General features: G+C 36.8%; 1 protein-coding gene across 5 annotated transcripts in view; it reads right to left on the reverse strand.

Moving 5' to 3' along the window:
• ZNF106 (zinc finger protein 106) overlaps window positions 1-26675 on the reverse strand; it is a 62247-nt gene that overhangs the window by 31781 nt on the left and 3791 nt on the right. For 2 of the 5 annotated variants that reach the window (XM_073800802.1, XM_019935332.3), the window contains exons 2-5: window positions 23480-23583; window positions 14977-15062; window positions 11071-11132; window positions 2645-2842 (exon numbers count right to left, since the gene is read on the reverse strand). In XM_073800802.1, the coding sequence (XP_073656903.1) occupies window positions 2645-2842; window positions 11071-11132; window positions 14977-15062; window positions 23480-23498 (365 nt within the window). In that variant the 5' untranslated portion in view covers window positions 23499-23583. Of the gene's footprint in view, window positions 1-2644; window positions 2843-11070; window positions 11133-14976; window positions 15063-23479; window positions 23587-26675 lie in introns of all 5 variants that reach the window. The other 3 variants (XM_019935333.3, XM_019935334.3, XM_073800803.1) reach the window with 3 other exon arrangements.

Below are 26675 nucleotides of genomic sequence, written 5' to 3' on the forward strand. Positions count from 1 at the left end.
CTAGCTAAGGAAATAAGCAGGGTCACAAACAGGAGTAAAATAGCACATAACAAGTAGCACCCACAGTAAGTGCTACAAGGAGCTCCATGAGCTAGCGGTTTTTATAAAGAAGCTACAGCTGTTTCAACTATTCATGTTAGACAAGGAGCTCACAGAAACGTGAATAAATTTAAGCAAACATCACAGGAATAGGCGTAAAACCATTTTTCTCTAAAAAGCGCCTATAGTATGCCTGGCTCAGTGCTTAGCATGTGGTATGTGCTCAAAAAATTGAATAATACTAATTAAAATGTATTGAGTACCTACTTATCATAAGGCATTTAGTGCTAATCACCTTACACAGATTATCTCATTTAATTTTCACAACTCTGCAGCAAGTAGCATTATTCCTACTTTTTAGATAAGGAAACTGAGGATTAGAGAGGTTAAGTAACTTGCCTAGAGCAAGATAGCAGTGAGTGTTACGGCAGAGATCTGAACCTTGGTGTCTGACTCGAGAGCTCTTTTTTTTAAAATTGAAGTGTAGTTGATTTACAATTCTGTGTTAATTTCTACTATACAGCAAAGTGATTCAGTTATACATATATATGGATATATATACAAATATATATATACATTCTCTTTCATATTCTTTTCCATTATGGTTTATCACAGGATACTGAATATAGTTCCCTGCACTATACAGTACGACCTTGTTGTTTATCCATTATATATATAATAGTTTGCATCTGCTAATCCCAAACTCCCAGTCCATCCCTCCCCCACTCTCCCCTCCCCGTTAGCAACCACAAGTCTGTTTAGAGCCCACATTCTTAACCACTAGACCTTGATAGAATAAAAATCTCAAAGTTTCGGCAGTTGGGTTCCCTCCTTAATTTTAAACTCAGTATTGACTTTAACTGGCTTTAAAAGCTTCGAATGTCTATAAGATTTTGGACACAAATTGGAATTTCCTCCTTTTTCACAAGACGGAATTAATTTACCTAAAAGTTCAAACATCCACTTACATTATGAATTACAACTGTTTCTAAACAGGAGACCCTAAGTTCCCAAGTGACAAGTGTTACTACAGATACTTGGAAGATTTTTATACCACCATTAACCAAATTGTTTTTTTGTTTCTAGGCAGTATGAAACTTATGACATCCAAGGAGATCACTGACTTGGCTCTACTAATTATCATCCAGAAATGAGGAGAATTGGGCAATTTAAGTCAGTCACAAAGTAAAATTCCTAGATCATCATGAATTGGCTAGGTCAGGGGGACAATAGCATGCAGCTAAACCCACAGCCCAGAAAGAACAATATAAACTAAAAACCTCATGAAGGAAAAAAGAAAAAAACCTCATGAAGAAATAAGTAGATGACTTTATAAATAGGTCACCAAAGAGGCATATAAAAATGATCAAAGAATAGTATCTACAACATGAATGTCTAATTTACTGAGAAGCTCTTTTATCCTCTGACTTAATGTTTAATCATTTACACAGATAAGCTAATAGTGGCACAAGAGTGTAAGAACAAAAATAGAAGTTAGTCTCCTAGAGGCTCCAACACCCTAAAACAAGAGTAAACTACAGCTATACTGAAAGTAGTGAGAATGTCATTTGAAGGATAAGCAACTAAACAATTTAAGAACCATGTTGCTACGGACATTTTAAAACTAAGAAAGTCTCCTTCAAGGACTTGTTCAAAAAACTTTTAGCATACAGAATAAAAACTACTTCTTTTTTATATTTAAACCTCTAACTGAAAATGAAATACAGACCAGGGATAACTAGTATTCAAGAAGGATCTTTAAAATTTTTATAATTTGAAATGTTTTTTATCATGTTCTAGGACTTAAAAAATTACCCCACCTCATAACTGGTTCTATATCTCTTTTACTCATATCTGAAATTTTCTGCTTCATTAATTAAACTCTTCAGACCACAAATCAGTAATGTTAAAATACAAAACGCTAATACCTGAATTATAGATGTAGGTATGAAATTATGTAGTACAAGCTATAAAACTTCTATTGCTGAAATGATCCTGACAGTGTCCAACTGAATATAAATTTATTCAATAAATATTTACTGAAGAAATTAATAATAAAGGGATAAATCAAATTTGGTAGAAGCACCATGTTAATTCACATTAGGCAAAACAATTTTTTCCTAAGGGATGAAATAAGAAATGCCATATAACATATTCAAATGAAGCTTATTCACTAATACCTTTCCACTAGAAAATCTGGATACCAAATAAGAATTTATTGGTATCCAAAACAATTTGGAACGAATAAAAACAGTTCCAAACATAGTTATCAACATGGTAAAATTCAGATACATAGCCTAGCTTTTAGGTAGGGTCAATACTGAGTTTTTGGGGTTTTTTTAAGGAGTTAATACAGTAGTTCAAGAAAGCATTCCATTGCCTTTTATAAATAAGACAGCAACTTCAAGGTAAACTTTATAATTAAGATAAATAAATCTGTGGCACAACTTTGTAAATCAACTATACTTCAATAAAAAAACAAAATTTAATTTTAAAAAAAGATAAGTCTGAATGCTATAGGCTGAAAAGAATGTAAATGGAAAATGTATTCTCTACTACATTCTGTTGCAGATAGGCTTTTTAAAATATCAAAATTATTACTTACCGACTTTGTTCTTTCCTTTGTTTTATTAACTGAACGAGTTCCTTGTCAAAATAATCTTCCTCTTCTTCTTCCTTTCCATCATCTTCTCTTTCCTGGGCATCAACATTATCTTTGTGCAATTGGCCAGAAATGTGCTTTGCATACGCAGAAAGACCCACTTCTGTGACCCCGCACACTCGGCACTCATGACTACTGTCCCTAGGGAAAGAGGCAGATGAGGGACATTCAATTCTCCCCACTGGCATGGCACACTCACAAGATCTGTTATAGTTTCCTCTGAAAGACACTGCACACTTTGGCACAGTGAAAAATTAGTTCTAATCAATTTCAGTGCTCCTTTCATCACTTTTAATAAGTTTGTTCATAAGTTACTTTTGAAATGAATTAAAGATTCTTTTCCAGCAATCAAGAGGCAATACACTTCAGAATAATACAGTTTAGGAGGAGAAATCTTCTTGAATTGCTGTACTTAAAACCTTGCCAGAGGAAACGTGGTGAAAGGGGAGGCAGGGCGGGGGGCTCAGAGCAAACAGAAGTTGCTCCAGAGCACACCCATGGTGCCAGCTGCACTCAGAAAGCCTGGCGACAGCTCTTACATTTAATCTCTGGCTCAAAAGCTTTCTCCCAGTGAAAATTAAGGGGTGGAGAAAAGGGTAGGCGGTGTAGCCAATCACAACCTGGTAACTAAATCGGAGCAGCTGGAGCTCTGCCTGGAATGTGAAGATTCCGGACCCCAGGGCAAATGATACTAGTAGTCTCAGCAAACTTTTTTGGTCGGATGATACATGTGATCTACATTCTGCTTCAGAAGGGCTTATTTTAAAGGGAATGGAAAGCATTTCAGTTGTAGGAAGTTAACAGCTGTGCTAGGCAAATGGTTTTTCTCAGGTTTCAGAAAAGAACACCATTTAGAGAGAAGTATAATCAGGTTCTCGGTTAAGAAAGATAATTGGGCAGGCGTTTTCTTCTTTTACTTTACACACTTAATGGTATATCTCATACTTGGCCAGTTTAAGAAGCCAAAGTCTTGAATCAATGTCCAGAGCTGTAGTAGATGAATAATTTAACTGCTTTTTTAGCTTCCTGAGTCCCTTGATTGGTTCAGCAATCTATGCAGTCATTGATGAGAAACACCTGAACACCATGGGCACATGTGTAATAAATGGACAGTAATATCCACTCAATAATCCAAATTGGCTTAACTCTATCACTTGTCTTGGGTTAATACTAGTGATATTTTTGCACTTCCTATGCCATTCTATAAAAACACACATACAAAGACATGCTGTCTTTGATAAGACAGACAGACATAAGAAATACATACACAACACTGCTTCATCTTCCCCTCACATACATCCAACAAGACACGGGCAGAATTCACATCAGTTAGCCAGAAGAGACCCTCAAAATTAAGCACCTCATTTACTAGAAGATGGTTTCTGTTACAGATCATCTGAATATTCATTAAAAACAAAAAACTTACTGAGCAACTACTAATTCCAGGAAACAAGCTAAGTATATGGTTAATGGTGACAAATTATAAACAAACAATGCCCAGTAAGTAAACAAAACAGTTTTTTACTTTGTACGAATCATGAAAAACACCTCAGAAAAACGGAGAAACTTCATAAGTTTCCATCTTTTTTCTTGACTTTGTACCTCAAATGCTCTGGAGGCAATATAGTCTTTGACATTAAGATTCATTTTAATGAGTTCTGACCAGATTCCCTGAATTACCCTGAATATCGATAGTTTAATTCATTCTAATCCTCCAGGAACTTAAATACATTATTTTCGCTGAGAGTTTTCAACTGTATTTTACTACAATTATATAGTTAAAGAAAAATAATCCTCAACTTTCCTCAGTTTACCTGGGATATCCACACTCTTCTCTCAAGCAACTAAAATTAAGGTAGTTCATTCAAAGTGAATGTTAACTTGTAACAGAAAGCAAGCCTTTTCTCACAGCAACACAGAATGAAGTTTAAAATGTATATATAGGGCTTCCCTGGCGGCACAGTGGTTGAGTCTGCCTGCCAATGCAGGGGACACGGGTTCGAGCCCTGGTCTGGGAAGATCCCACATGCCGCAGAGCAACTAGGCCCGTGAGCCACAACTACTGAGCCTGTGCATCTGGAGCTTGTGCTCCACAACAGGAGAGGACGCGACAGTGAGAGGCCCACGCACCGCGATGAAGAGTGATCCCCACTCACCGCAACTAGAGAAAGCCCACGCACAGAAACGAAGACCCAACAGAGCCAAAAATAAATAAATAATTTTTTTAAAATGTATATATAAATAGAAATCTATCCCCAATGGGCAGCACCAGAAGAATCTGAAGACTGTAACAAACCTGGCATACATAATTTACACTATAATAACAACTCAAATCAACTGAATTTTCTGGTTAGAAAATCTTTTGGGCTTTAAACTCTCTACAACTGTGGAAAATGTTTTTAGTCCACTTTTCTACCTCAAAGTTTATAGAACGCTAAACCATATATTGCAGTACCAGGAACATCATTCTAAAAGGTATTCTTGAATAAAATCCCTGATTTTATCCTTAGTTCCAAAATGCAGAGAATTTTTTTCTTTTTCTTTTTTGGCTGTGCCGCTTGGCATGCGGGATCTCAGTTCCCCGACCAGGGACGGAACCTGTGGCCCCTGCAGTGGAAGCACGGAGTCCTAACCACTGGACCACCAGGGAATTCCCACAGAGAATTTTTCATATGTCCAAACCATCAAAATCCCTCTTTAAAAGACATAATTGGAAGACGACACTGACTTCTTAAAATATTAAGGAATGTAGTACAAAGTAGACAGTAACTAACTCTGTTAAAAATAAATATCCATAATCATAAACCCACATATTTTGCAATTTCCAAGGCACAAGTATATGTTGGACATGTATCAAACGCTCAAACACAGATTTTTTAAACATTTTTGCTTTCATTGCAAGAAAGAGTATTAACCATAATTCCGAAGTTACTTGATAGAAAAATACCTCGAGATCCTACCCAGAAGGGTATAGCAATAAGTGCAACATAAAAGTTAACACTAAAAACACAGATTTATCAAAACACAGAAATCCCTAACATTTTTCTTATAAATGAAATCTAGTCTTTTGTTTTGTTTTTTTTAAAGATAAGCTTTACAAGAAACTTCAAAAAGAGAAAAGAGAGACTCTACATTTATACTGGGAAAGAGCAGGATAGGTCAACCACATCTTGTGAAAATTCAAATGTGTCTGTGTCTGGAGTCAAGCATATTACAATATGCATTCAGGCTCCCAAATAGGGTGTTTGGGAAACCACATGTTCTTTAAAGCTAATAGCAAATTAAATAATATTTGAATGATGCTATTTTCCAATTTTTTATCAATAACCAGTTAAAATACTACTTTGTATAAATATATAAATAATTGTTGGTAAAAAAGTACTGGTTTACTTCCTGACTAATACAGGCAATAAGTTTCCTCAGAGCGTTTTAACCGAAGGCCCAAATTAGCTTCATCCTGTTACCACACAATTTCCTCTCATGTGTGAAAGGCAAAGCCTTCAGATATTCTATCCATAAGCTCCTCTTTATTAAGCTTGCTCTAACTATACCACAACAGCTGGTTGATAAATTAAGGTTTGTGCCCTTTTAATAGCATCTATCTGTAGAAACTACTTACAGGCCATACATCTGAACAAGTACATCAGGAAAAAACAGGGAAATGTTCCAGATGTCTACAATCGTGAACTAAATAAGTTACTCACTTCTCAATCAAGCTTGCATTCAAAACCTAAAAAAATGCTCTTTACATTTCTTAACCAGATCACAACCAAAAATTATAGTGATACTTAATATCAGAAAGCCAGTAGTTAAACATGGAATCCAGAGGAAATAATCACAAACTGAGGATAGGAGGAAAAAACATAATGACTGATAACTATTTGTCCCTTTGGTACAAACTAGTGATGACTGTCATGGCAATAAATGTTCCAAGTCAGTAAATGATTTTTAAGATTGTGTTGTTTTTTATAGTTTTGCCAGCTGTTTTTCCTTGCTACCTGCTTGCCTTCTCCCTTATAATTTGTACTGGCCAGGAAACCATACCAAACCTTATAGCACTATATCTAAAATATGAGTAAATTAAGTACCAAAGTGCTCTCCTCTAAATAAAATGAGTTTGGGTGTTAACACTGACATTACTATTGTCAGTTCAGAGGCTTCCAATGCTTATTCCTTAACTATCTGATTATGCTCCAAATAACTAAAAACAGCACACAAAATCTCCATGGCACAATTAAGTTGATGAGTGGGAGGAAAGGAGAAACAAATTACAGAACAATACATATATGGCATGTGGTTCAGTTATAGTAGCAAGACAAAACAAAATGTGTGTATATATAAATATAAATCTATGTATACACACAGAAAAGAGGTTTGGATAGGATATACACTAAACTGTTGACTTTCCTCTAAGAGGGGAGTAGGAAGGGGGGGAGAGAGTGAAAGGACCTCTACGTTTTTTACTTTTTATGATTCTGCACTGACTATGAACATGAATCTTAGTTATCAAAATTTGTTTTTTAATGTTTTAATTAGCTAATTAGTGATCTTTGAATAAAATAAGGCATTAGTCTTAGAACAAAATGAGCTTCTCTCCTAATGACTAGATTTACTAACCTCATTTGTTTTGTTTGATTTTATAATACACTACAGGTCACTAAGAAGCCCAGAAAAAGGTGAATTCCAGAAAGAAGTATGTTGGAAATGGGATCAAATAATCCACATACAGGGAATCAAAGGTTGACTGTATTTCATAGGTTCCAATGATAATGAGTTAAAGATCATATATACTCAAGGTATTATAAGGGCTCTCCACATTAAATCTGAGTGAACACCTCTTTTATACTGCTACTAAGACCTAACCTTCACACAGTAAAAGACTGAGACCATGGAAAAATTCCACCAGTATGCTAAACAGATGCTGAAAGTTTAATAACATATTAATTTGCCCACACAACCTAAAACTATATTACTTAAAACACAAATAATTCCAAATGACTTAGGTTGGCATCTTGATCAAATCTTGCACAGTAAGTCCCCTACATACGAACAAGTTCCGTTCCGAGAGCACATTCATAAGTCCAATTTGTTCGTAAGTCCAACAAAGTTAGCCTAGATACCCAACTAATACCATCAGCGATATAGTACTGTACTTGTAATAGGTTTATAATACTTTTCAGAAATAATAATACATAAAAAACACAAAAAATAATGAAAACATTTTTAACCTTACAGTATAGTACCTTGAAAAGTACAGTAGTACAGTACACCAGCTGGCATACAGGGGCTGGCATCAAGTGAACAGGCAAGAAGAGTTACTAACTGGAGGAGGGAGAGGAGGAGGGAGATGGTAGAGCTGAAGGATCGTCAGCAATGAGATGGAGGGCAAGCTGCAACTTGCGTTCACTCAGATTTAATGTTGAGAGCCCTTATAATACCTTGAATATATATGATCTTTAACTCATTATCATTGGGAACTATGAAATACCGTCAACCTCTGATTCCCTATATGTGGATTACCTTAATTATTTGATCGTCACACCTGACGTTGACGGCACAGATTCTGGTTCCTTGCTGGATTCAATTCTATTTACCATATTGAAAAAACGATCCAGTGATGTCTGAGTAGTAGCTCTTTTTTTCTTGTCATAGATAACACAGTAGCACTGGATTGCATTCTAACGGCCGCTGCAGCCTTCATGTACCATTCTACGTTCAGGTCCTGTGCCTCAAAAACTAACAGTGCCTCCTCAAATAAAGAAAATCCCCTTGATATTTCCTGCGTCATGAATCTCTTCGGTTCTTCAGTTACTTCTTCGTCCTCTTGTCTCTCTTCGTCCTTTCTCTGGGCCTCCAATTCCACCAGGTCTTCATTAGTCAGCTCCTCTTGTTGCACAGCAAAGAGTTCAATGAAGTTGTCCTCTTGCAGATCAAGCTCCAGCTTCTTGCTGAGGGTCACTAAGTTGCTGAAGACCTCTTTGGACTCATCCACCTTCTCAAATCCACAAAAATCGTGAACAAACTGCAGGCAAAGGTTCTTCCAAACCCCATTCATGGTGACAGCCGTAACCTCATGCCAAGCAAAGTCAATGTTTTTTATGGTCTTGTAGGTGTTATAGTCCCTCCAAAATTGTCACAAGGTTGCTCCTGATTCGTCACTCACCTTTACCGCCTGATGAAAAGTGTGACATAAATAATATTTCTTGAAAGTTGCTACAACTCCCTGGTCTGTAGGTTGGATGAGCGACATATATTCAGTGGCAGATGCACTACTTTGACTTCGGGATGAAAGTTGTCCATGAATGGGGGTGGCCTGGAGCATTGTCAAGCAGCAAAAGAATGTTGAATGGGACGTCCTTCTCCAAGCAGTATGTCTCTACCTCTGGGATAAAGTGGTGGAAAAACCAGTGCTGGAAAATGGCCTGTGTAACCCAGGCTTTGGGGTTACTCTTCCACACAGCAGGAAGAGAGCCCTTGGCTATGTTTTTAAGGGCTCTTGGGTTCTCTGAATGATAACCTAAGAGAGGCTTCAGCTTCATATCACCAGAAGCATTGCCACCAAACAACAGAGTTAGCCTATCCTTTGCTGCTTTATAGCCTGGCAACCACTTTTCCTCCTTATTGATATAACTTTGGTCTGGCATCTTCTTCCAGTACAGTCCTGTCTCAACCACATTAAAAACCTACTTGGGTAAATACGTGCCTTCATCAATAATTTCTCGAAGCATTTCAGGAAATTCCCGGGCAGCTACTGTATCTGCACTCGCTGCCTCACCACTTACTTCTACATTGTAAAGGTTGGCTCTAGCCTTGAACCGATGAAACCAGCCATGGTTAGCATTAAAAGACACGCCCTCTGATTCTTTGCCGCGTTTCGTCTTCAAGTCTTCATAAAGGCTTTTAGCTTTCTCCTGAATCAACATTAGGCTGAGTGGGACTCAACGCTGATGCTGATCCTACATCCACACATTGAGAAGCTTCTCCATCTCCTCCATCACTTTTCCACACTTCTTCAGTATTATTGTCGGCATCATTGGCCCAGCAGACTTTGCTGTTCCATGATCTCGTCCTTCTTTTTTTTTTTTTTTTTGTTGTACGCGGGCCTCTCACTGCTGTGGCCTCTCCCGTTGCGGAGCACAGGCTCCAGACGCGCAGGCTCAGCAGCCATGGCTCACGGGCCCAGCCGCACCGCGGCATGTGGGATCCTCCCGGGCCGGGGCACGAACCCACGTCCCCTGCATCGGCAGGGGGACTCTCAACCACTGCGCCACCAGGGAAGCCTTCGTCCTTCTTCTTTAGAATCATGCTGATGGTTGAACAATTCATGTTATAAGAACAAGTGACATCTATCATCTTTTCGCCTTGCTCCACTCTCTCAATTTCACTTTGTTTCCGTCGTTATCGCTTGGCGCTTCTTAGCAGTACCAGCTACCTCACTGCTGCTTTTAAGCTTGCTTCTGTACATCCTGGACTTGAAATAAAAATACTGTACTACTGTACTCTCTATAGTACTTTACAGTAAAGCACACAAAAGCACAACCACTTGCAGAGGATGCACGCACATGACAATGTATGCTAGACACATGAACTAACTTACGTAATTGGACATGGGAACACACATTCCCATCTGTGAAAGTTCACAACTTGAAGGTTCATATGTAAGGGACCTACTGTAACCATTACTCATGGACTAAGGTATAAGGCATATTTCTGTTTCCCAAAGTTTCTCTGTTCCATACTGTCTCCAAACTTCAAATTCACACATGTCCAAAACATCAAAAGAGGAAACTTAGTTGGAAAAAAAGACACAGGATATACATACATGCTACATTTAATGTCTTAAAGGTACTTATTTGTTAGATTTTCTTTCCTTAAACATCTCAAGCTTTAATTCACAAAATAGCATTCTTAGATACTCAGGGTTTATACATCTATTTTATTTACACTAATGAGATTCAGTGCTATTTAGAAGACTTTGGACTTTTCAGACTATTCCAGCAACAGTAAAGGTTTATGGCCTGCAATAATTTGAACACTGCTGAGGCAATAATATGAAATGTCCTAGTTGCAAGGCTGCTGTGTAGGAATAAGAAAGCTTACTAATGAGAGAACTAGCTCATCCCCACCCACCTTTGTTGTAATCTATTTGCTAGAGTTGCTGTGAATTCTACACATTTGAGATGCACAAAGATTTATCCCTTTTGAAGGCCAAAAAAAATCTACTGTACTTGTTATTAATTCCAAAGGATAGTACTATGCCATAAGACAACATTCATTTATGAAGGATTACTATAAAATAAGCTGACAAGCACCATCAGCCCTCAGATCCCCCCACATCCAGAAGTTTATGGAAGACAGCCGTCCCATACCTGCCCTTCAGGTTCTCAAGTTCCCTGTGATGCAACATGCTCCGCATGTGTTCGTCCATCTCCTTCAAAATTAAAGAAAGCAGGTTAAACTAAGGGGGATTGCTTTGGGGAAAAAAATTCCTCTGTCCTGTTCAATCAACAATTGGGGCTCAAGCTCCTTGTATCAAAGTCGTGTTTGTGGTTACCATTCTCAATTCAATATTGGAATCAGTTCCTTATTAAGTAACTCTTTAGCTTGTTTTTAGACATATTTCATTTTTAAATAAAGCAATAGTTAAGAAAGACCTATTTAAGTGGCTTTTCAAAAAGGTTTGAAAGTATATTGTATTTAGGAGGCAAAAAAGTAAATAATAAACAAATATGTTAAATTATATCCCAATATAAGGAATTTACTTAAGTTTATTAAAAATTTAAAAAACGGCCTGAAATCACGTAACTTCTCAACTACTTGGCTACTTTTCACCATACTCTCTTTCCCCACTCAACTGAGAGTTTCTCAAGAGTTAGTTACAACTCTTACCCATATCTTGGCCAGGGCCTGACATACAGTTACTAATATTTGTTGAATGAACAGATGGATACATCAATTCTACACAGAAGTTACAGATATAACAGAATTTTCCTATGGTAGGTCAAAAAATGCCTTGAACACGGCAGTTCAATCATGGCTTCACCTTCACTGCCCACTCCCTTCCCCACACCAATTGATTTGTTTGGTTCCAATGAAAAGTTTGAAAATATACTAGATTCTCCCCTCCCTCCCTCCCACCCTTGGTGGGAAGGAAATAAAATCTGTGGAAAGAGCTTCCACTTATAAGTGTAAGCGTGACACACGCACACACCCCTCCAAAAACTCAAAGTTGCAAATGTCTGTCTCTCTGTCACACAAAGTATATATAGCCAGTATGCCATAACAGAGAATGGCTGTTTACCAATATGATAAAAGGGTTACTACAATTGTTGAGTATTACTATTAACTGTGCCCTGTGCTAAATGCCTCAAACATTTTCTCATTTGAACCACAAAACACTGCTAAGGGAGGATTATTAACATCATAAGGACACAAGGGTGTAGAGAAGCTAATTTGTTTATTCACCAAATATTTATCAAGTGCTTCTTAGGTGCCAAGTACCTAGGCATTGAAGGGATAAGTGTGAAAATATTTAGCCTTGCCCTCTCAGAGTCACAGATTATCAAGTGGTGAAACTAGGACTCTGGCAGATCCGACTCTGGCAGATCAAACTCTGGCAGATCCGACACCAAAGTCAACATTTCAAACACCATGTCATGTTGCAAACATCTAGTGCATTGAGATTTTTTTATTATATACAATTCATTTGTCAAAATGAGTACAACAACCTCTTCTTTAAGTTATCTACACACAGTGTGATACACAGTGTTATGATTCAAAACACTTCCTTTAAATGGCAATTTTACTGAAGATGACCACCATTTCCTTCCTATCTCTACAAATGCTTCATCCGGAAGGGATAGTTTTACATGTGACCCCTTCTAGATACAACTGATTGGCCATTAACCAGAATGAACATTTATAGAGCGGAAAACTAAGTTCAGTTAGTGACAGGATACAGAATGAAAAAATCCATGGACAATATACAACACCTGCTCAAATCTCTATGCTTCCTGTTGTTCAGTTTTTGTTTCCTGTTGCTCAGTTTTTCCTTGGATTAGATTTAACATATGCCAAATCTCCTTTTCTTGAGCTAAATTTAAGTGGGACTGTTTCTTGCAATGAAACTATTCCTAACCAAGGGAGTATTCATTGAAATAGGTTACTCTCTCTGATGTAAAAACCAATTCTGTATTCTATTTCAGTTATAAAAAATGTTATCATTCAAAACTAGTTTTAATGTGATTTTTTTTTTTTTTTCCACATGGCTTGCGGGATCTTAGTTCCCTGACCAGAGATCGAAGTCGTGCCCCCTGCAGGGGAAGCACAGTGTCCTAACCACTGGACCGTGAGGGAATTCCCTTAATGTGACTTTTGATTGTTTAAAATACTTCAATAATCTGTCTCTAAATTTACAATGTGAAATCCTCTTCCATCCTTCTATAAGGAATGAATGCAAATAATGAGACAACTGAGTTTTCAAAATAACTGAGAAAGATCCACAGGCACAGTTCCAAATGCATACCTGCAGAGTTACCAAGCTTCTATTTAGTCCCTTACATCAGTATTATGTTGTTAAAAGGAGGGGGGGAAAGGGAGAAAAAAAGGATTTGGGGTTGAACAAATTTGGAAAACACTGAGTAACAGAAAAAAATTTTAATATTTTTTAATTCCAGGGCTTCTCAGATTTTCATAAGTTAATAAGCATCAGGATACTCAGGGATATAATACACAGTCACCCTAGATTCTTTTCTCCTTCACAGTGTATTTGGAGAAACCAAGGTAATACTAGTTTGGGAAACTAGAGGAAAGCACATCAACATAAGTTGTTCATAGTCTATCTAAAAATAAGTGTCTGAGTTTATCCCTTTCAGTTAACCCATTCTGTTAATTTCTTACCCCATATCTTAACACTTAATCACGCCATTCCCTTGCTTAAAAACCTATAGTTGGCTGTCCCTAAGGCAGGAGTAAATAACCCCAGCCCTTATTTAACTTTGTTGTGACCCATGGAAAAGTATGAAGAGACGAAACATGTTTTAATCCAGAGAAGAAATGCCAAAAAGACTTAAAGTAGCAAAATTATGAGAATATAACAAGACAGGCCTGCTACTCCATGAAGATCTGACACCACACCTCTGAGTACCCATCTCATACCTTCTCAATTTCCCTCTAATCTGAAAGTAGCCTTATTGAAAATTTGAGTTAACCCTGGTCTAAATTTTTAAAATTGGAAGAGCCTTTTGTAAAAGGCAGCAAGTATATTACTAAACATGATTTAAAAATCTCAGCTGATTTTTCCATCACTAACAGAAATCCTAAATAGGAAAAAAAAAAATTCCTCACCCCAGCCTACTAGATGGATCACAATCAAACCCCTCAGTCTAGCACTCAACACTGTTTATTAACTATCTTCACTTAAATTACAAATTAAATTGTGGTCCCGCTACTCCCAAGATGAAACTGTTCTAATCAGGTAAGCCTTCTTACCAACTCCTAGAACTGTTATACTCCATTCTACCGCTATACCTTTGTATGTACTTTTCTCTCACCTAAAATATCTCTTCTCCATTTCTTTTAAGCCATTTTACACCCAAACCTTTCAAGGTTTACTCAGACTTCGCTGGCTAACCTCACTCATGATAATCTTCCCAGTTCTCTGAACTTCCAATGACAATCAAGAACATCTTAAAAACACGGAGAAAAAATTCCTCAGTATTTAAGCTAGCAGCACTCTTGGAAAGCAAGAATAAAGAAGAAAAAAAAGAAAAGCAAAATGTGAGACAAACTGCAGCCAATTTCTATAAAGCAAAGGTAAATTCTTTTAGTGCTTAAAAATGCGTTTTTCTTTGAGCAACATCCCCACCTTGTGGACGTCTAAGAATATAGTTAGTACCATTGCTGCTGTGCCGCACTTTTCACAAGAATATGCAGAAAGAGAACTCCGCTACGTATCAATGCTGTTACCTTAGCTAATCAGAAAGTTGTTATAATCTCAACCTGAATTTTAATGTCTTTTCTCTATAACTGGTTACTAACTGAATATCTCTTTATCATACTGTTGAGTATCCTCAAATTCCAGGTAGAGGTTTAATAATATAGTTACTGGTTTTATGAGGCAGTAATGAGAAAAAAACCAGTGAAATAAGACTAAGGTTTAGGAAAGAAGCATAAGTAAGATGTTAAAAGTTTTTACCCATCTATAAATTCCACATGATGTCTCTGAAAAAATGATCAGTCATAAAAGCCTCAGATTCTCCCTCTTCTATTATTACCTTTTTTGAGCTGTACACAATGTGGCACAATATGCATTTTCGTTCTCGTGCCATAGTGACCAGATCTGATGCACTCAACGTCATACCTGCAATGAGGAAGTAACATTTAGTAACCTTTTCTTCCCAGATGTCTTTTTAGATTCATCTTAACACAGCCCAAAATACAAATCCTGCAACTCCCTCACCTCCACCCTGCTCCCCCAGTCTTCCCATCTTGGTAAAGGAAAATTCCAAGTTTCCAGGTACCTAGGGCAAAAACTTTGGGAGTCATCCTTGATCCCTCTTTCTCACCCCATATCCACCCTCATCAGCAAATCCTGCCAGTCCCACCTTGAAGTACATCTGAAATCCAACCACCCCTCACTGCTTAGCATATCTACCATCTCACATGGCACCAGCCTACTGACCTGACTCCCTATTTCCACTCTTGTCTGTCCTCTCATGGTCTATTCTCAAATTAGCAACCAAAGATTCTCAGAACAGGATTCTTTTAAAATTTAAATTTAACTCCTCTGCTCAGAATCTTCCAATAGAATCCCATCTCACTCACAGAAAATCCAAAGTTCTTTGTCACGGGCTACAAAATCTGTTTCTCTCTCATTCTCTGACTCCACGCCCTATCACTCTCCCTGTATTGCTCCATTCAAGTTACACTGTCCTCCTTGCCATTCCTTGATCACACCAGGGATTCTCCCACCTTAGGGTTTCTATAGTTCCTGTTCTCTCTGCCTGGAATATTCTTCCTTAGATGTACCTATGGCACAGCAGAGAGTTGACCCCACATCTCTTATTTCTGGTTTAAGAGCCTTTTCTCTGTGTTATGCTGACATTTAAAATATTTAAATAAATCCTTCAGACCAAAAAAAAAAAGTATTTATGGGTTTCAAGGCTCACTCTCTCATGCTGCCTCATCAGGGAGGCCTTCCCTGACCCCCTATAAAATACTGTACTTCCTGCCCTCCGTTTCTTCTATCCCCCTAATAACCTGCTTAATTTTTTACTTTTTAATAGTACTATGGTAGATTGTTTCCCCAGATGGCCACAACATTATCTCCCACCCCACGCGCTCTTTTGCAGTGTGATGTTGTCACCACCACCCATCAAAAGGTAGAGTCTATTTTCCCTCCCTGTGACCTGTTTTGACCAATAAAATGCAACGGAAGTGACAATGCAATTTCTGAGGCCGGGCCTTAGAAACTTTGCAGCTTCTGCCTTTGCACACTTGGAACACTCCCTCTTAGAACCCAGCCACATGGAGAGGCCAAGGGGAAAAGAACTGAGGCCCCAGCTGAGCACCCAAACGACAGCCAATGAGGGATCCTAAGTGGGACCAGTTAAAGAACCATGCAAATGAGCCTTTTTCAACCCACAGAATTGTAAGAAACAAAATAGCTGTTTTAAGCCAGTAAATACTGGGACAGCTTGTTAAACAGCAAGAAATATCTGAAACAAGCATCCTTTACTACCTAACATAGTATATATTTGTTATTCTTTGTTTCCCCAATTAAAAATTAAGCTTCACAAGAACAGAGACTCTGTATATTTTGTTCACTAGTATAGGTCTAGCACTGAGAACAGTGTCTGGCATACTGTAGGCACTCCATAATTATTTGTTGAATTGTTCCAAATAGAACTATCTTAGGTTATTAAATGTAAGACGGGGATAACTGGATAAATACTGAGGTTTGGGTTAAGACCAGAAGGGTCTCTATTCTACAATCCTCTAGCACTACCATACTTTCCTCCTGCATCCCTGCAAGGATGCCCTACCTGAGAATTTAATTCCACTCCCCAGGCAAAATTATTTTTCCTCCACACACACACCAGACTCTAATAGATTTATCTGCTTCCTTGCCTGGGCTTGTTCCTTATGGGACTTAAAATTGTGATGTAATGAAGTTATAAGCTGCCCTAATTTAATCTTTAACCCTTACACAACATGGTGGAAAAACCAATGAGAAAGAAGCCTAAGGTTCTCTACCTCTCTTGTCACTCAGTTTCCTTGCTATTGCAACCCACTCCATACCACTACTAAATGTCTGAAATAATTCTATTCAATAACAAATTACAAAGCACCAAAACAAGATTGTGGGTAAAATTTTGACCATTTGAGAAAGCTGAATGTTAACTAGCTAATAAAACAAAGAAATATACCTTTATGGATAGGTATAGTATTATTTATGCTTCTAGTATTACTAACCTATCCTAAATCTCAAAATTAACACAAACCACTGTGGTGCAAAGTGTCAAAGCACAATTATTCTTTTAATTCCCTTATCTCTTAACATTAACTTTAATTACTATTTGCAAGCAGTATTTTGTTATTTCATTCAGCAAGCATCGTTCTAAGAGCTGCGAAATCAGTGATAAAGACGATATATCCAGAAATGTTTTTAATACTGCTTCAAATGATTACCCATTAAAGCAAAACAGGAACAAAAAACTTGAAAGCAATGAAAAAGTGAGACTTCCTGGCACAAGCAACAGCAGTTGCTGTGGGGTTTTTATATATTTACTCAATTGAAAACTAAGTACTAAAATACCAACTGTGTTTCTATTTAATAAAGCCATCAACTCGTAGTAAATGGATAGAGAAAGTCATATAATAAAAATACTCTCTATCAACCTTTTAACCAAAGACTCCCTCTTTTTATTTATTTCTTCTTTTCACGAGCTCCATGTTTCTAATCTGCATATATTAAGTTTCATTTCTGTAAAAATTTTCACTTTCATAAAAAGTGTAAACTGCTAGCAAAGTATTTAATCAAGAAAGACCTAGTATTTAAAAATACTGAGTTGAGGGCTTCCCTGGTGGCGCAGTGGTTGAGAGTCCACCTGCCGATGCAGGGGACGCAGGTTTGTGCCCCAGTCCGAGAAGATCCCACATGCCGCGGAGCGGCTGGGCCCGCGAGCCATGGCCGCTGAGCCTGCGCGTCCGGAGCCTGTGCTCCACAACGGGAGAGGCCACGGCAGTGAGAGGCCCGCGCACCACAAAAATAAATAAATAAATAAAATAAATAGATAAAAAATAAAAATACTGAGTTGATATGATTACATCTAAAGACAAAAGAACTTTAATTTGTACATCCTTAAACTGGGTAAAAATATAATTTCCATTACGCTTTCTGAAATACTGAAATTAGCTCACAGCCTTCTTTAAAGGTCTTAACAAGGATTAGAAGTCAAGGAAATAGAAACCATCCAACTTTGCAACCTCAAAATGCTTGAGAGGTTACATTATACAAGCCAAGTAAGTCAATTCAACTACTGCTGTCCTCACTTTAACCACCTTACATTTTCCCCCATATCATTTAAATATACCCATTATGAAATCTTTCAAATTTTCCCCAAATAACTGTGAGAAATATCTGTGATATTTCTTAGTCATAAGTCTAAAAAATCCTACAATAAGTACCTTTTCTCAATATCTTAATTACTATTCTATTAATACAATTATCATTCTCATAGGCAAAACCATATTACTGATTCTTTTCTTTCAGATTCTCATATTTAGTCACCAAGTCCTGACAGATTTCAATTTTTAAATTGTTATTTATGCTCGCTGTACAGTAGAAATTAACGTAACGTTGTAAATCAACTGTAATTCAATAAAATAAAAGTTTTTTAAAAAGAGGAAAAACAATTGTTATTTACTCTTCAGTGTGATAAACCTGCATGACTTTATATGTATTCTTCTCCCTTCACTCAACTGTTATACTCACTAATGTTTCCTGCCTTGACTCCTGCTCCCAATAAATGAACAAGTTCTAAATCCAAGCAGTACATCAGAATCACCCACACAGCTTACTAATAAAAAGAAATACAGTTGTGTGGGCAGAGTAGAACTATTGCATTAGTCCCCAGACACCCCATTCTGTACTTCACCATGCTTTGAAGGCTGTTTGATGGTAGGTATGTCTGGTCTCACTGACCTTACCATGAGGAAGGGATCTGTCTTTTCATATACCTATAACACTGGTTACAATGAACACAGTACTTAAGATATTTGAACTCTGACATAATTAAAACCAATTGAGACTCTATATGATAATATATTGTAAAACACTGAAGAAAAAAAGCATAATTATTGGTTTGTTGGGGTGGGGGAAGTGGTAGTCAGATTAGTATCCCTTTTCTGAATTCCACAGGTAACTTGTCCACCTTAATCCTGACAAAAAAACTAATGGATTTCTGGTGAGCAAGACAGGGCAACAGAGAGACAGTGTTCAGTGATACAACAAGTTTTTGTCACTACCCCTAGGTTGCCCAGGTTATGGAACAAAGATATGACTGGCACTTCTGAAAAGTCCTCACTTTGCTGAGTGGGACTCCCCAGAAAGTTTCAAGGCTCCTAGCTAAGGAAGGAGTTTTAGTAAGCTGACAACAGAGGTCAAGAAGTATTTTGGGGCATATGAACCTGTAATCACAACTTTCAAAGGCTTATTCTGGGTACCTGTCCTATTTACTAGGTCTAAATTCTGGCTGGCTCTTGTTTCCCAAGGCAAGTGATTGGTGGTTTCCTGCATCCATCCACTATCTCTGATGGAGCATAAGTTCATAAGCATTTTACTCACTAGCATTCCTACTTTTTATATTATCTGCCCTAACATAACACTCACCAGTATCATATATGTATGTGTATACACACATATGCACACGCACACACACACACACACACCCCACTCTTTATTCTTTATTAGTAAGCATAGGGCTAAAACGAAGACAGGAAGTTAAGGCTGTGACTCAGGAAAAGGGATCAAAAGTCAAGCATCCAACAGATGAAGCTGTTCATATTGCCCATCACCAGGCAAGGAAATGGACAGGGCAGACCACAATCTGATTCCTTACCTCAGAATCAGAACTATGGTCAGGTTCCAATACTTTACTCACTTCTGGAACTTGGAAGCATTATGTTCTAGAGGGAAAAATAACTGAGAAAGAAACTGGGATAATGCCAACTCTAACAAGGTAATAAAAATACTAGCAAAAGTTGTCATCATATAACAGAGTAAGTCATAAGCCCAAAGATAGCTTATACAAACACTGTTTTAAAAGTTTAACTGGGTAGCTTGTTGCATTTATTTAACAGTTGAAAAAGTTGGCATTCCTGTATTCAACATATCATTTATATATATTTCCAAGCAACCTCAAAGATCCACATAGTAATGTAAAATTCTATGACATGAATTACAATCAATGTAAGCTGAGTGAGCCTTACTAACTGCTCACTATTCTTCTCAAAAAGCTTTGCTGTTCTCCGTGCATCTTATTGCTAACAGTACATTCAATAATCTTCATCCACTTTATACAAGTATGACTATAATAACAATCATTTTCACTATTTCTTCTTTTTATAGAATCTTTTAAGTTCATGGGTGACCATATCACAGTATTACAGTAAAGCATTTATTTTAGCAGTTTTAATTTATGTTAACAGCTTTCTAAATGCCTTTGTCCTGTATTTAAAAAATCATTAAGTCTCTGAAAAGGTCACCATATATTTTATTAGATTTTAAGAAGGAATTTATATGCTACTATAGTGGTATTTGCAAATTTTGGAATTTACAAAAATCTCATATCCTTGTAAATGTCGAAAGTCAAAAGCTCACATGCATACTGTACATGTGGCAATGATGTATCCCAAATCCCAGCAATACAGTAAAAAATATGCTTAGACAAAATTAGCTCTTGTTCAAAAGTACAGTATTCCAAGAGCTTGAAAAACTTCCCAAACTCACCTTGAAATTATCAGCCTAAAAAGTATACCTGTATAATATCCTCCTAAGTGGTCTCAGCAGCCCCTCTCAAACTACTCTCAGGTAATCCTGTACTTTCCTAATTCCTTATACAACAGCAGAAGTAATCTCTTTAAAATGCAAACCTGATCATAATATTCCCTTGATTTTTCTCCCTATACTGTATTTTGCAAAATTTCAAACACAGAAATATTTAAAGAATTTTATAGTGAATATCCCACACCCAGTTTACCATATACGCATATACCCACCACCTTGATTCTATGGTTACCATTTTACTCTACAGTACTTGCTTTATCAGATACCTAGCCATCTATCTTTGGTCACTTAGTCATGATGTATTATGATTTGTTAATATTTTGCCTAGAATTTTTTGGGTCTATGTTCATAAGACACACTGTTCTGTAATTTTCTTTTTTTTTTTATAATTTGTTATTTTTATTTGGCTGCGTTGGGTCTTCATTGCTACGTGTGGGCTTTCTCTAGTTGCAGCGAGCGGGGGCTACTCTTTGTTGCAGTGCACGGGCTTCTTCTCATTGTGGTGGCTTCTCTTGTTGCAGAGCTCCAGCTCTAAGCATACGGGCTTCAGTAGTTGTGGCTCGCGGGCTCTAGAGCGCAGGCTCAGTAATTGTGGCGCACAGGCTTAGCTGCTCTGAGTCATGTGGGATCTTCCCGGACCAGGGCTCAAATCCGTGTCCCCTGCACTGGCAGGTGGATTCTTAACCACTGAGCCACCAGGGAAGTCCCTGTAATTTTCTTTTCAATCTGTAATACCTTTAGCAGGTTTTGGCCTCGTGAAATGAGTGTTTCCCTTTTGTCTATTTTCTGAAAGTTTATGTAAGACTGATGTTATTTCTTCTTTAAATACTTGATAAAATTCATCAGTGAAACCCTTTTTTTTCATTAATTCTATTTCTTTAATATAGGCTTATTCAGATTTTAGCACATTGACATTTTTAGTACATTGACATTTAAGAAACTGTCCATTTATAGTGTCAAATTTGTTGGCATAAAGTTTGTTTATAATATCCCCTTATTATCCTACAGGATCTGTAGTGATCCCTTTCATTTCTGATACTACTAATCTGTGTTATCTCTGTTTTTCATTTTCAATCTATCAAGTGGTTCATCAATATTGCTGATTTTTTTCAATGAACCAACCCTGGCTTTGTAATTTTGTCTATTGGTTGTCTTTTTCTATTTCACTGATTTCTTCTATTGTCTTTATCTCTTCCCTTCTATCTACTTTGGGTTTACCTTGCTCTTCATCTACTAGCTTAAGGTAGAACTTTATTTAGCTCATTCATTATCTTTAAACCTTACTTTTCTAAAGGTGTTTAAGTTATAAGTTTCCCTCTAAGAACTGCATTAGCTGTGTCCTACAAATATCTTAGCGCTTTTAAATAAACTATAATAGTTTTAAATTTACAGAAAAGTTGCAAAAAACAGGAGAGTATCCATATAGCCCACCCCTTTTCCTGTATTATTTACATCTCATATTAGTATAATTTGTCACAATTAATAAATCAATATTGATATTATCAAGTCCATACTTTGTTTCCTTTTTTCACTTAGTATTCTTTTTCTCTTCCAGAATTTCAACAAGGATCCCACATACGTTTAATCATCATGTCTCCTTAGGTTCTTCTTGGCTATAACAGTTATCCCACAGATTTAGATGTTGTATTTTCATCATCCAGTTCAAAATATTTACTGATTTCTCTTACAATTTCTTCCTTGACTCATCGATTTACCAGTTTCACTGAATTTCCAAATATTTGCAGGGTTCTGTTTGACATCTTGATTTCTACTTTAATCCCATTATGGTCAAAGAAAATATTCTGTAGTATTTCAACCCTTTTAAAATTATTAAGACTTGATTTATAGACAAGCATCTGGCCTATACATACCTTTGGGGAACAAAATGTATTCTGTAGTTGTTGGGTGGAAATCATCATCTATACTGATTTTTTTGCCTGTTTAGATGTCTATCAATTGTTGAGAAAATTGTTAAAATCACTGTGATTGTTGTCTCTTTCTTCCTTTAATTGTATCCATTTTTGTTTCATGTATTTTGAAGCTCTGATATTAGGCACATACATATTTATGACTGTCTTCCTGATGAACTGACCCTCTTATTATTATGAAAGAACTGCTTTAATTCTGGCAATATACTTTATCTTGAAATCTACTTTATCTAATATGAATACAGCCACTCCAGCCTTCTTATGCTGTTTGAAAGGTATATCTTCTGGCATTTACTTTTAGTCAATCTGTCTTTATGCACTGAATCAACGTTTATTCCGCTGAAGTAAGTGAAATTACTGATATGGGTGGATTATGTCTACCATTTTACTATTTTTAATCTCCTATTTTTTTGTTTGGCAGTACCTCTGTTTCTGTCTTCTTTTGCATTATTCACTTCAATTTTTCTGCTAGATTTTTAGCAATACTTCTTTGCATCATTTTTTTCCCACAGTGGTTGCTCTAGGATAGAGAATATACATCCTTATCATTTTCACACTGTACTCACTGTTAGTAACATGCCACTTCACGTAATCTGTAGAAACCTGGCAACAATACAGGTTCATTTACCCCCACTTCCCATTCCATGATCTATGGTATATGTTTTATATCTACAATACATGATGAACTCCACAAGATGATGCTTTTTTTTTTTAAATAATCATAGACAGTATTAGGAAATTAAAAGAAAAAAACCAGTTTCTATTTATCCAGATATTTACCATTTCTGATGCTCTTCATTCCCTTAACAAAGATTCAGGTTTCCATCTGGTTTCATTTCCCTTCAGCCTGAAGAACTTCCTTTAGCATTTCTTGTAATGCAGATCTGCTGGAAACAAATTATCTTGGTTTTATGTGACAATATTTTTATTTTGCTTTCATTCTTGAAGGCTATTCTACTGAATCTGGAATTCTGGGTTCTCAGATTTTTCTTTCAGCATTTTAAATATTCTCTATTCACTCTGGCCTCCATGATTACTCCCCTGTATATAACACGTTGGGGTTTTTTTGGCCACTTTCTAGATTTTTCCTTTTATTTTTGGCTTTTAGCAGTCTGACTATGAAAAATCCAGTCACGGTTTTCTTCATTTATAAACTAGAGGTTTTCTTGTCTTTACTTTTCTTGGTTTTGCTGAACTTATTGAATATGTCAATATATGCCTTTCACTAAATTTGGGAAATTTTCAGCCATTATATTTTCAAGTATTTTTTTTTTCTTCCCCACTTTTTCTCCTCCTATTCTGGGATTCCAATTATGTGTGATGGATTTTTTGATATTGTTCTCAGGCCCTTTTTTCCTCCTACTCTTTTTCTGTTCCTCGCATTGAATTTCTATTGACCTTCAATTTCATGGATTCTTTCCTCAGTCATCTCCATTCTGCTGCTTAGCCCACCTAGTTTAATTTATTTCCAAAATTATATTTTTCAGTCCTAGAATCTCTATTTGGTCTTTTCTTAATCTCATACTCATTCTTTATGAGCACAATTCCTTTGCATCATTTTCCTTTCCTTCACTAATAAATAGTTATAAAAGTTTTAAATCTTTTCCTGCTAATCCCAACATTTGGGTACTTTACGGTCCGTCTCTGTAGATTGTCTTTTAACTTGAGAATAGGTTACATTTTCCTGATTCTCTGTACATGAGTAATTTTGGAATATATCCTGACTATTGTAAATATTTGTTAAATTAAATAACAAACATAACTGTTATTTGTGGAGACTCTGGATTCCTTTATATTCCTTTGAAGAGTGTTGATTTTAATTTTTATTTATTTTTGTTCTAGTAAGTATCTAAATTGGTTGACTCAAACTGAAAACTCTGTTCCTCAGGTAGATGAGATCTTGATTCAGTTCTTTTATCTTGAGCTGGGCTTCCTGGAGTCTGCTCCACGCACACATAGTTCTCAACAGTGTGCCAAGATTTGGGAAGAGTTTATTCACAGAATTTGATGTTTCTATTTTCCAGGATTCTCCTCTTACTTTCCAACACCTGTGACTGTCTTGAGCCTTATTTTTGGTTCTTTAGATCACAAAGACTAGCAGTTTACTATCAGAATTTTAACCATCCTACTTGGCACAAACTGAGGCCATGAAAATGAGAAATCACGTAGTTCTGTTCCCCAAGTGTCAATTACCTTCCAGAATCTGTTTGCTTTTGGTAACTCTACAGTGATTTTAGTTGCTTTATGTATTTCTGTCCAGATTTAACAGTTGTTATCTGCAGGAGGAGCTTAGTCATGACCAGAACTGGATTCCCATGCTTGCACTTTTAAGAGCCCTCACTGTGTTTGAATAACTCCAGGCAATGGTCAAGCAGGTGGGGCTGATCAAAGAAGACATACTCCTCAATCAATGTGATGGAGTAAGAGGCCCTAGGCTTAGTGATGAAGTCTGCTGGGGTTTGAGTGACTCTTGAATGGCAGTTGTCTTTCATGAGGTGGCTCAGCATTCCAGTCTACTTCAATTTCACCTCCATCTAAACATGAAATTTATGAGTCCCTCAACCGTACAAAGAAAATGCCTTTCTCACACACACTTATGTTTTCATGCCTCAGTCCCTCATTTTTAAAGGCCCTTCAATGACATCCAATTATTTAAGACATATACCAAAATATATAACAAGTCTTACAAGGCCCACTGATATGATCCTTGCTTATGTGTACTACACATGTTTTAGCTACTTTCCCCCTTGACCTCTGTGCACCAGACAAAATGGTATTTTCAGTTTTTCCCACCTAACATGCTCCTCCCACAGGGCTTTTTCTTATGCTGGTCCCTCTCTTTAGAATGCTCGTACTCCTTTCCATCTAGTTAACTACTCATCCTTCAAATCTCAGTCCAAATGTCAGTTGCCTGAGGAAGCTCTCCCTGATCTCCCAGACTAGGTATTTCCTCACTATATGCTACTCCCCTAAAATCCAGTACCTTCTTTATACCACTTATCACAACTATGACTATTTCTGAGGCACACAGTAGAGCAGCAGTTCTCAACCATATCAGACCCAATACTCTTTTTTCTAAAACATTATGGGAACTTTCATTCATACATAAATATGAGGGATTATTATAAGAATCCCCAGTGTGCTCCTCAGTCACCTTTCCCAATTGTCACCATACAATTTTTTTCTTTAAAGATTTTTTATACCTTCTTTTTATTGTAAATATTTTATAACACCTCCTTATCCTTCCTGAAATGAAATTCAGAGCTACTGTAACTTACCCATGTAAATTTTAAAATAATGTGCTAGCTATAATAAAAAAGAAAATTTATCATAAAACAATATGTATTTCAACATATAAATGCTTTGGCATGATATTAAATAAGACTACAAATGTGACAATTACAAATATAGACAGATATAGGTATTTTATTGTTGATAAAAATACCATGAATAACATTGCTGTCTGTGATATGACCTTCCAAAATAGTGACCGACTCTTGATAAACTTTCTGAAACAAAGAAACCAGTCTCTTGATTTACATGATAACTATGCTCTACGCAAAAAAATAATAATACTGTGTGTTTATATGTAAAATGAATTTGATTCTAGGCTCAGATAATCATAAACACATTTTTCACCTACGTGAAAAACCCTCTGGGACATTTTAAAGTGACACAAGATGTGGAATAACTTTTTACTATACATGGATGTCCCTTACACTGCAGGATGTCTAACACCCCTGATCTCCATCCACTAAACTCAGTGTCACCCTCCCAATTATTTTGAAACCAAAAACACCCCTGAAAATTTCCAAACCTCCCTGAGGGATGATCCCCAAACCATCACTGAAAACCACTGCATTAGGGTAAAGGAAGAAAGCAAGATCTATATAGCCAGACTGCTTGGGTTTGAAACCTGGCTCTATCACGTACTAGCTGTGTGATCCTGAGCAAGTAAGTTAATTTTTCTATACTT

The sequence above is a fragment of the Tursiops truncatus genome, chromosome 2 (assembly GCF_011762595.2).
Source record: "Tursiops truncatus isolate mTurTru1 chromosome 2, mTurTru1.mat.Y, whole genome shotgun sequence".
Taxonomy (NCBI): domain Eukaryota; kingdom Metazoa; phylum Chordata; class Mammalia; order Artiodactyla; family Delphinidae; genus Tursiops; species Tursiops truncatus.